We start from the raw sequence: 12,278 nt of genomic DNA on the forward strand, positions 1-12,278 counted from the left end.
GTGCGTGTGTGCGTGTGTGTGTGTGTGTGTGTGTGTGTTGATTGTCCCAGAATGTGGCCTTAACCATAACATTTGCATGCAGATAAAATCACATGTACCTCATAACGAGGAAGTGGTTGTGTGTAATCACATAGTCCAATCAAAAACATCAATGAATTAACTTGCATCATGCCTTGCATCAGATACTTGATCAAAAATATCCTGTCGATGGATTTGGATAAATACTGAATGTAGTTATAGACAGAAAATGTAAACTTTTTCATGTTCCTTTAGACAGTTTTTGCAAGGTTTTTGACACATTGTTTTAGATTATCATTTTGATTAGGGCATTATTACTATACAATGCTTTTATTAATATCACATTACTGTATGTTACAACAGTTTGCGGGCAGTTTTTCTAAAAATTACTTTCTGGATTTCTTTTCCGAGTCTGTTTGGTACTACTTGAAATAATGGTCATGTCAGCAGTCTTAATGTACTGTGTTTGCATCAGAGCCAAAGAACACAGGAAATCCGCCTCACTCTGCAGAGCATGTCTCTTCAGAAACCTGCGGCTTTCTGCTCTAGCTTTAGAGGTAAAGACAAAGGTTAGTGTGAAGTTACTTCCCTGAAGCTTCACATACGTAGTTACGTTCACACTTTTACAAGAAGCTATTTTCCGAACCTTCCTGATGCTTTACACATTAGAATGACAACCAATATGGCCAAATAAATAAATAAAATTATATGCAAGGAGCTATTTATTATTGAGTTGGCCTTGCATTTTGTACTGATTATATAGGAAACAACCATTATTTTGTATTCATTCAAGCATTTGAATTGCATTACAAACATAAACAATAGACTGTGTATATACAGGACGGACACTTTCACAAAAAATTACCTTTGGGATATAACAGCCTGTCACTGGGCAGTATCCTCAAAGGGACAACTTTGTACCTTCTTTCTCCCCTAGTGTTTATAATAGTACCATAAGAGTACATATTGCTGCCTTAAGGATACAAATTACTACTCTAAGGTGCTAGTATGCACCCTTTAGGGGTAGAGAAGTTACAAAGGTGTCTCTTTGAGAGCACTAGTGACAAGCTGTTGTACCCCTAAAAGTACAATATTTGCTGACAGTGTAGATGAAAAATAGTGTTTAAACACAACCCCATAAATGTAATAAAATGTCTCTAAAAATCAAATCTAAAATTCCATGGTCCAAATATTATGCCATATTTGCCATATAATTGCATGATACATTAATATGCAATAGTATGCCACTATGAATGCAATAGTATGCCACTATGTAAATGGTTAATTTCTGCAAGCACACGTTTAATATAGCATAATTCAGTATACTGTGAGGCTACAGAAACACTGTTTGTCAATGATTTAAAACTAAAGTAAGAGTAGGCATGTATGTGACTGCAGTGACATACAGTATGTGTTATAGGGAGGGCTCTTGTGGTAAGCGGTAGCATTACAAAATACTTTTGAAAGAGATTTTGATCGTTTTATTTATTTGTTTATTTACATATTGATATACATCTTGATATGTGTATCAGTGCATTTGAAATAAGTAGTTTAGGCATAAAATGTAACAGACATTAGGAATACATAATATTCACAGACATTGATCCAGTAAAGAATACATTCAAAGTACAGTTCCTCTATATCAATACTGCACTCACACATCCTCTTTTAGCCCATGTGAGGGGACATTTTTTTTGTGCTTGGTTTTGCCTTCGAAGTGTGTGTGGTTAAGGATGTTTTTTTTCCTTTCTATTCCTGTGGTTAATAACTATTATACGGAAACAGTAATGAACTTTTTAGCAGGTCATGTAATGAGACCTTAGAGATATTGAGGAACAGATATATTAGTAACATTAAATCATTTGTAAATTCATTCAATTTAATGCATCAGTTAATTTTTAAGCCAGTGTGTAAAACACTAGTTTATTCATAAACACAAGAAGACAGAAAGCATCTGCCCCACCAACCTGAAGCAGGAATTTTCATATTCTTGTATGATTTCACATGCTTGTATGATTTTATCAATTACATTTGGTTTTACTAATTGAGGTAGTATAATTGATATGATATTACCATCATGAAATCAAGAAATCTATTATATGTTGCAACGCATGAATAAAGACATCTTAAATGATAAGCAAAATATTTACAAAAAAAACAAAAATGGTCGAACCTAAACTTGTGTACTTTTGATGGGAGATGTAAAAAAAATAGCCGTGTTGGACGTTTCATTCTCGGAAACTTTGGATTGCGTAGATGTCGATTGGTAAGTCTTCACACATCCAAGATATCTTGAAAACAAACTTACTAGGCATTTCCTAAACTTTTCTCCAACAAAAGCATAAATGACTGGATTTACACAGCAGTGAGTGAGTGCGATTGTCTCTGTCAAGTCCATGGCCATGTTGATATGACGATAAGCCTCGCAGCCACTTAGAAAGCCAAACTCCTCCAAGGTTTTCAGAAACACCACCACATTGTAGGGCACCCAGAAGACCACAAACACGATGACAATGCCTAAGATGAGCTTTATGGCCCGTTCCTTTTTTGAGTTTTTTGTCTTCTTCACAACCATTAGGACCCTGATGTAGCAGTAGGCTAAAATGGGCAAAGAGATGAATAGTCCCACTGCGTTTTCACCAAAGTTACGGAAAAGCTTCCACTTCTGGGCTGACCCAACAGGATAAACTCTCTGACAGCTGGTGATGTTGTCCTCTGTGACCATTGCTGCAAAGATGGCCTCTGGAAGGGCGGCACAGATGGAAACCAGCCATATAACTAGACTCACCACAATTCCATATCGCAGCATCTTCGCTCCCAGCACCGCAACGGCATGTACGATGACCAAATAGCGATCCACGCTCATCAGAGTCACGAATAAGATCCCGCTGTAAAATCCCACCTGGTATGTACCCGCCATTGCCTTACACATTTCATTGGTTTTTAAGTAGTGGCCCTGAGCATAGAGAGCCCAGGAGGGCAGTGAGAGGACCATCAGTAGGTCTGACAGAGCCAGATTCAGCAGGCAGAGGTTTGTCATATTTTTCACATGCATGATTTTCAAGAGGACCCATAAGACGGTGATGTTGCCAATGAGGCCAAGTGCAAAAACCATGTAGAAAATGGCAGCCTTGAGCTGTGGAATCAGCTGTGAGCCCTCAATATTGCATATGGTTTCTGTTTCGTAGCTACCATATGCTTCTGTATTCATGCTGTAACAAACAATAAATGTTGTTTAGTGACAGGGTAATTAATTGATTGCTTATATAAATATAGTTTATATAAAGATAGTTAAAACACAATAAATAAAACTAGTAACGTGCCACTTATATGGACCATAACCATGCGTTTGACTCATCATATAATGATTCTTCAAACTCTTTTTTCAAGCCACACTGATGTGCAATAATGTCATAATCGGTGTGAAAGATGTGTTCATTTGCAAATCATGGAGACTTCTACAGTATAATTCGGGAAATTGTGAGTCAGAAGGCACATGCCAATTTACTTACATAAATTAACCTTAATAATTTGTAGAGAGTAACTATGTTTCATTGCTTAATGGTTAGTGGCTGTACAGGAGACAAAGTTTCATTATGGTATAATTGTGGTATATATGGCAGGCAACGATACACTGATAGTACGGTAGCACTTAAACCTGATCAAGGGTGTTACAAGTGTGTCTAATAAAACAAATTCAAAAGGTATGCATTTAATAAATGCTTTTAGAATTTTGAATACAAAATTTGACAGGGACAACAATTTAAAGTCAAACCTCAAAGCTACCACATGCAGACCACATTGTTTTCAAATATCATAACGTACAAACAGAAGGAGGTCGCAGCAAGTTGATTAACCACAGGTTTTTCAAGCATCCCACCACAATCCCACTATCATACATCAATGATCTCTTGTAATACTTTTGTGAATTTCAGTACTTGCACAGTACAATCAAGATGTCCTACAATACTCCTAATGCTGAGTAGATCAGACATACAATCACTTGTACAGTATGTGATATAATAACTGGTTAAAAAACATTGAATGTAATATATTGGGCTTTTCTTAAGGAACAAGGTTACGTTCTTGAGCCAATCTTCATAATTTATCAAAATGTTTTAATGATGGATCAAAACACAACATGATGAAAATACAATAAATAAAAATCATGTTTACCTGTCTGTATATGTTTCAGTCATGATGAGAAATTGCTGTCACTCTTGTTGCTGAGATGATGTTAAGATGTGGCTCATGTGTTCATGGAAGTGAGTCTAGTACATTTCACTCTCTTTCTGTACATTTGCCTTCAGCAAATTTCCTGTAAAATGAGGCATGTGCATGTGTGAGAGTGCTTTTTTGCAAAATTTATCTTGCGATGTGAAGGTGAAATGTGAACACATTTCCTGTCACCGCACTGAGGTTAGCAGGTTTGGATGCACAAAAGAAATTCCCGTGGAGCAGATAAAACAATAAATATGAGTCATTTGAGGCTGTGACAGCTACTGAATGAACGCTAATAAGTCCCCCCACCCACAGCGAATGTCTTGAAAAGGACATTTTATATACGTAGATAGCCTAATGTTCAAAACAAATGCCATCCCACACCAATGAATGATAAGCCTGTAATGCTGAAAAAACAACATTTGTGCTCTTTTCTGCTTTAACAGTGAGTCAGTTTTCAGGAATTGAAAAAAATAAAGAACAAGTCTTGGGAAATTAATTATAGGTTTCAAGGCTTTGTCCCTTTTTCTGACTTGTCGTGGTATTTATAGGCTACTTCACTTCTTATATGCAAACCTTTCAGTATTTTCAAAAATCTCAACTATCAAACAGCTTGAATAAAATAAAGAAATAAATTAAATTGTTATTATACCATGGGCTGTATGAATACTTGGCTAGCAGGTAGGCATTCAAACTGTTTAATGCACAGGTGGTTCCAAGCCAGTTTAATCATCATTCTATATTAATGCGCTGCTTTAATTGATGAACACAAACACACACATCACTTGCACACAAACACAGTAAACTGTTTAGGTGGTTCCAAGCCAGTTTAATCATCATTCTATATTAATGCGCTGCTTTAATTGATGAACGATGAACACGCCTGTGGAAACCCAGCTAAAGCATTTTTTTTAAAACAGTGGATGAGTAATTCACTCCTTGATTTGCTTAATAAAGGCCTCCTTTGAGATTGTTTTGACAGACATGTTTATTGTGTATTATTTTCAACGTGTTTATTTCTGAGTTTAGTGTGGCAAAATAGAAGCACAGCTGTAATTCGCGTGTAGTGTATCTGGTTGCCATGACAACCTCAAGCGCTTCCTGCTGCTGCTCTATGTAATCAGAGTGTGAATTTGTAGATTTTCTATAGCAAAACTAAAATGTGTTTAAAAGTGCGACTGACCAAATCATCTGGTGTTCTGACGATTTGTGCTACCCTGTCAGATTTTGCTACCTCTCATTAAAACAGATGGTAGCATAATTCGATAGCGAAAAGTGCTTCCTATCAGATTTTGCTTCCAGCATGATATTAATAAGGTGTGAGGCTTTATTAACATGTACACCTACCCCAACCCTAAACCTACCCTTACAGTAGGATAAATACAGTGTTGGTAGCATAATCTGATAGGTAGCATTATTTGTCAGAACACTGGCTCGGTTTGCCCCCCCTCGAACTCAAAGACATCTCTAACTTGACAGTTTACCATCTGATCTCACTTACTCTAGGCTACGTAGGACGGGACGAAACCATGCAGTGAATGGGGGAGATAATTTAGCTGGAAATGCAGAAATAAGACGTAATTTTGTTTTATTTGTAACTCTTTGGTAGATACATTCTATTACATTATAATTTCTATTACATTACTACTACTACTGTTACTACTACTGATGAAAATTCATATTTGAAAAAGGAGTAAGTATTAGCATTTTATTTTTAACTTTACTATAAAATAATTGCATTTTTACTTAATACTCTCCTTTTTATTTTAAAACATAATAGTATTATCACACTTTATTATTTTGTTTATTATTTTATTTTTAAAAAACTAAAGTACAATAATATTATTATCACTATTATCATATTTTAGATCCCTTAATCCACCCCATACACTCAAAAAATTATTTTACAATACTGTTCACTTCATTTAAATAATTCATTTTAATTTAACACCATTGTATTAGATTTCTCATTCAAACACAGTTGCATTGTGGTAAACTGACTTGAAACAGTTATGCTTTGGTACAACTAAATGTTTTCAGTTTGAAAGAACATGTGTCAATTAAGTAGGTCAAATAGCATTTGGTGCTTGTTCAGTTTACTTAAATCAAGTTACATCCAAAATAAAAGTTTTTGTTTAAATAATATGTGTGTACTGTGTATATTTACTATGTATATACACACACATGTATATATTTCAGAAAAATGTTGTTTATATATTATATATATGTATATATAATATAAATTATATGAATATAAATATATACATGTACATATTTTCAAAATATATACTGTATGTGTGTGTATTTATATATACATAATAAATATACACAGCACACACACATATATTATGTAAACAAAAAGTTTTATTTTGGATGCGATTAATTGCGATTAATAGTTTGACAGCACTAATAAAGTGCTTTCCCCTTCCTGTTTTTTTTTTGTTTTTTTTTGCATATTTGTCACTTAAAAGACTCAGATCATCAAACAAATTTTAATATTACACAATGATAATGCAAGTAAACACAAAATGCAGTTTTTAAATTATGATTTCATTTATTAAGGGAAAAAAGCTGTCCAAACCAACCTCCCAGCTAACAAATGTATGTTCTGTTTTGGTTGTGGGAACGTTATTTTGAATGCTCCAAAAACGTGGAAATGTCCAGTTTGCTTGACGTTCCTAGAATGTTATTTTATGGTTAGCATAACGTTCCTACAACGTTCTTGAAACCTAAATTTCATTAAAAATATAATGTTCTATGAATGTTTATTTGGAACATTCCAAGAACGTTAAAATCTCCAGTTTGCTTAACATTGCTAGAACATGATTTTAAGGTTAGCATAACGTTCCTGCAACGTTCTTGCAAACTAATTTTATTAAAAATACAACATTCTAAAAATATTTATTTGAACATTACAAAGTTTAGTTTAATAAAATGTTATTTTCAGATTAGCAGTGTTGCAACATTCTCTTTCAACATCATTTTTATTAACACAACTTTCCAGATACGAGCAAGTATATAATTACATGTGCATTTCAACAGGTATCTGAATTATTAAAGATAATCACTTTCAAAAATCTCATTAACACATTGAACAAACTGGTGGAAATTGCATATCATGTAAACAAATTTAAGTCCCCCTGTAGTCAAATATTTTATCCCTTAAAACTTATATTTGATCATCAAAATGACATTTAAATGTTTTTTCTTGTGAAAATAATTTTCTCATGCCTTAAAATAGCTTGAATGTAACTCTACACCCTTGCCTCATTTACTATACACTGATCTATGAACAGGCAAATTAGTCCCGCCGCCACTCAGTCACATCAGCTAGCGCCTCCTGATCCACTGAACTGTAGTAACCGCAAAACAATGGCATACACGGATAATGACTGATAAAACTATGTTTTTACTAGCGGACAACTACAGTGAATACTGTAACATTCGTTAAAGTTACTTACTTGACGATGTTGTGTCCTAAAATGCCTTGAAGACTCGAATACAGACGTTTGTGATTCTTAGTCGTGAGCATACGCGTGTGAAGTGCAGACGCCTATGTGGGAGAGGTGGGTCTGACTCTGGGCTACTTTTACACGGTTGCCATGGGTTATAATGCAAGTTAGCGGTTCTAAATTCACATTAAACCACAGCTTCATGGGGTTTTTTTTGCTCTAATTTTTGGTTTTGTGCTGGTATTGGTATATTTTGCATGCTAGTGATAGGAATCGATTCCTTGATGTGATTGGTTATTGGATTGTGACGTAGCAAACCGAGGGCTGTTTCAAACTGCATTTCTGGGACTGCCATTAGGAAACTACAGTTTTAAGAAGAAAATACTCAGCAATGGTGTTGATTAATGGATTGGAACATGGTTTGTCTGACAGCATATTAAAAACCACATAGACAAACAACATAAAAAACTTGATTTTCACTACAGGGGGAGTTTAATATTTAGTTGAATATTTATGACAATAAACTATAACTTCACAGCTAAATATAAACTATCATATTAACATTTAATCATTGAGAACTTCTATATGAATTTGTGTGTGGGGTGTGGGTGCTGAAAAACTAGCACTATGGGAACTGTCCGGTCTCTCCATGCTCCATCTGTAAAGTAAACAGATTGGCTGATGTTACAAACGGTTATTACAAAATGCCTATGAAATAATTAGTGTGGCTATGCCAAAACATTTATTAGGATCTGTGCTGTGAGTTCTACAAATATTACATTACTCAAGAGTCAAAGGTAGTTCACAAAAGTTATACAATAGGATGGTTCAAGAATACACTGTAAAAGGAGTACACCTGAAAATGAAAACTTAGAAAATAAGGTAAATGCTGTATCAAAATGCTGTAGATGCCAAACTCATTTGACTTGGCATATGCTACTTTCATTGACAAGCTACTTTCATTGCCGCATTAAGAAAAACGTCATTTGACAATGACATTTGAAACATGAAAAATCCCTTCAAATATAGTTAACATTTAGAAGTTATCAATAAAGTTATTAAATGGCAAAAGTTGCCTTGTTACATGTTATTAGCTGATAAACTGTCACATGACCTCAGGCAGGGAAGGAAACTCAGAGATAAAACAGGTAAGATTAATAGGTAAGTTATAGTAGGTGTTTCTGGGTAGGGATGCTGACATTGACCCATTAACTGACAGTAAGAATTTTCACAATTAACACATCAGATAAATTGTTAAAGAATAATTTATAATGTTTTTATTTTAAAAAATTGCTGCATGGATTTAAAAAAACGGCATTGTCAAAATGGCATTGAGAGGGGAAAACACAAGTTACACATAAGTTGTTAGTTAATCCTTTAAATTTTACCAGTATTCAGAAAGAAGATAAATAACAGAAAATATAAGTAGCTATAAAACTACAATACAAAGCTATTAACACAATTACAAATTAAAACAAATTATAATGGCACTTACTATAAATTACAAATAAATGTCTAACCAAAATGAATTTACTTAAAACGAACATAAAATGAAACGTACATTTCTCATTGAGCACAAATACAAATGTTTTCATATTTGCAATGCAACATTAGTTTGCTAAACTATTATTTATTATGTAAGCAAGGCTTAATAGTAGGGCTGGGCGATTTTTCAGATTTTATCGATTCATTCGAATTTAATAATTTGCCACAATTTTATTTTTTAGAAATCGAGGAATCGCGGTTGACACAAAATTAACTGAGAAGCTTGAGCTGAGGGTTTTTTTATTATGTGTCAAAGCCTAAACTAAAAACTTTTTGAAGCTTGAAAATAAAGACTGCCTAGACTTCCAATAGAAAGACAAAAATGATGAAAGAATATCAAAAATAAAAACAAATTGTCTGAAGATGAATAAAATTCATTCAAAATGGGTTTGGAACAACATGAGATTGAGTAAAGCATGACAGAATTTTAATTTTTTAGTGGTTCGACTACGTTCAACTATTCAGTTGATGATCTCAGTTAAAATGTTGCCAAGTAAATATAAAGTTGTCCTGACATGTGTCCTACCTTGTGTGTCTTGAAAAAATCTGCTGAGTCTTCTTTACAGATAGTAGTAGATCTGCCAGTATCATAGCTTGAATGACTGATGCCATTATTGTTCCTGAAGACAAAACACAAAATTAGAGAAATTTAACTCACAATTAAGCAACATTTATGGACCGCTTATTTTTATGAACCATAGTAAGACAACTTTCAACCACTACAAACTTAGCATTAGCAATTACCTGACATCTTTATAAAAAAAGCCAAAGCAACTTTAAGATAAGTGCAAGTAGAAATATAAAGATACTTTTTTTCATCTATATTAGTTAAGTATATAACTATTAGGGTTGGGTATCGAGAACCGGTTCCATTTTAGAACCGGTTCCAAATTTCCAATAATCGGGTATTCGATAAGACATGTGCATTTCGATTCCGCTTAACTATTCCCGCGTTCGCATTTTAATGTGATTTTTAAACTATTTAAGTGCAGGAAGGGAAAGAACTTGCAAACTGTTTGCATCTGAAGCGCGAGCACAGAGAACAGTGGCCCCGATGCAGGTTCCCGACCTGTGTCCGTTCTCGAACTGTTCCGTGCATTTCCAGAAAGGTTGTTCCGGGCCAGAACTGACTTCTCTTTCACATTTATCGACCAGTATGCACGAAATACGTCAGTATATCATCATAAACACAGCCCTTTTTTTGTCTTAAGTGAACGTAAACGCATGTGTAACAGTATTTTTAGATCTGTGTGTGTTCAGTGTTAAAGAGACAGCCGTCTAATAAATGTGCTGCCTATCATTAATGTTAATCAAAGAAAAAAGAAAATCATTAACTGACTGAATATCTTTCGTAAATTTAATGAGGATTAATCAATATTTTATTTATGAAAAGAAAACTATACAGTGTTTTTAAACTTTTGATTTCAATTTCTGTACCTGACATTTGTTCAGTTTTATTTATTTATGCTATTGCTAATTAATTTGTTTACTTGTCTTTAACAATTTAATGTTTGAAATTTATATTAGTCTAGTTGTTTTTTTCTGTGGTATTTTTTTTATAAAACCATTTTAGAAATCGAGGAATCGCGGTTGACACAAAATTAACTGAGAAGCTTGAGCTGAGGGTTTTTTTATTATGTGTCAAAGCCTAAACTAAAAACTTTTTGAAGCTTGAAAATAAAGACTGCCTAGACTTCCAATAGAAAGACAAAAATGATGAAAGAATATCAAAAATAAAAACAAATTGTCTGAAGATGAATAAAATTCATTCAAAATGGGTTTGGAACAACATGAGATTGAGTAAAGCATGACAGAATTTTAATTTTTTAGTGGTTCGACTACGTTCAACTATTCAGTTGATGATCTCAGTTAAAATGTTGCCAAGTAAATATAAAGTTGTCCTGACATGTGTCCTACCTTGTGTGTCTTGAAAAAATCTGCTGAGTCTTCTTTACAGATAGTAGTAGATCTGCCAGTATCATAGCTTGAATGACTGATGCCATTATTGTTCCTGAAGACAAAACACAAAATTAGAGAAATTTAACTCACAATTAAGCAACATTTATGGACCGCTTATTTTTATGAACCATAGTAAGACAACTTTCAACCACTACAAACTTAGCATTAGCAATTACCTGACATCTTTATAAAAAAAGCCAAAGCAACTTTAAGATAAGTGCAAGTAGAAATATAAAGATACTTTTTTTCATCTATATTAGTTAAGTATATAACTATTAGGGTTGGGTATCGAGAACCGGTTCCATTTTAGAACCGGTTCCAAATTTCCAATAATCGGGTATTCGATAAGACATGTGCATTTCGATTCCGCTTAACTATTCCCGCGTTCGCATTTTAATGTGATTTTTAAACTATTTAAGTGCAGGAAGGGAAAGAACTTGCAAACTGTTTGCATCTGAAGCGCGAGCACAGAGAACAGTGGCCCCGATGCAGGTTCCCGACCTGTGTCCGTTCTCGAACTGTTCCGTGCATTTCCACAAAGGTTGTTCCGGGCCAGAACTGACTTCTCTTTCACATTTATCGACCAGTATGCACGAAATACGTCAGTATATCATCATAAACACAGCCCTTTTTTTGTCTTAAGTGAACGTAAACGCATGTGTAACAGTATTTTTAGATCTGTGTTTGTTCGGTGTTAAAGAGACAGCCGTCTAATAAACGTGCTGCCTATCATTAAAGGGGTCATAAGATGCGATTTAAATTTTTCCTTTCTCTTTGGAGTGTTACAGATAAAAAAAAAGTTAAGTTATCTTTAAGTACAGATAGCTTAAAAAGCAAACAGACTAAACTCAAATGTTCCAGTTTATATATTGTTGTGTTTATTGGCTTTAAGAAATGTATAAATCTTTAAAACAATTTTTTCTTCACATCAACAACTTTATTTGGGTTACACAACATAGATGAATTTCGATAATGTATACTGACTTAACTGCATAATAACATTAAAAAAAAATACAATTACAATACTTGGAGTATCAGAACAATTAAAAGCACACTGAACAACAACAGACATGTTTGTCACCT

General features: G+C 34.0%; 1 protein-coding gene across 1 annotated transcript; it reads right to left on the reverse strand.

Moving 5' to 3' along the window:
• Nucleotides 1-1,970: 1,970 nt before the first annotated feature.
• LOC107684223 (C-C chemokine receptor type 4-like) lies at nucleotides 1,971-4,348 on the reverse strand. Its single transcript, XM_016480439.1, has 2 exons — nucleotides 4,195-4,348; nucleotides 1,971-3,230 (listed from the first exon to the last, which is right to left on the reverse strand). The coding sequence occupies exons 1-2, from the start codon at nucleotides 4,215-4,217 to the stop codon at nucleotides 2,192-2,194; spliced, it is 1,062 nt and encodes a 353-aa protein (XP_016335925.1). The 5' UTR covers nucleotides 4,218-4,348; the 3' UTR covers nucleotides 1,971-2,191.
• Nucleotides 4,349-12,278: the final 7,930 nt, after the last annotated feature.

Source organism: Sinocyclocheilus anshuiensis, unplaced genomic scaffold (assembly GCF_001515605.1).
Source record: "Sinocyclocheilus anshuiensis isolate Anshui unplaced genomic scaffold, SAMN03320099.WGS_v1.1 scaffold113, whole genome shotgun sequence".
Lineage (NCBI taxonomy): Eukaryota > Metazoa > Chordata > Actinopteri > Cypriniformes > Cyprinidae > Sinocyclocheilus > Sinocyclocheilus anshuiensis.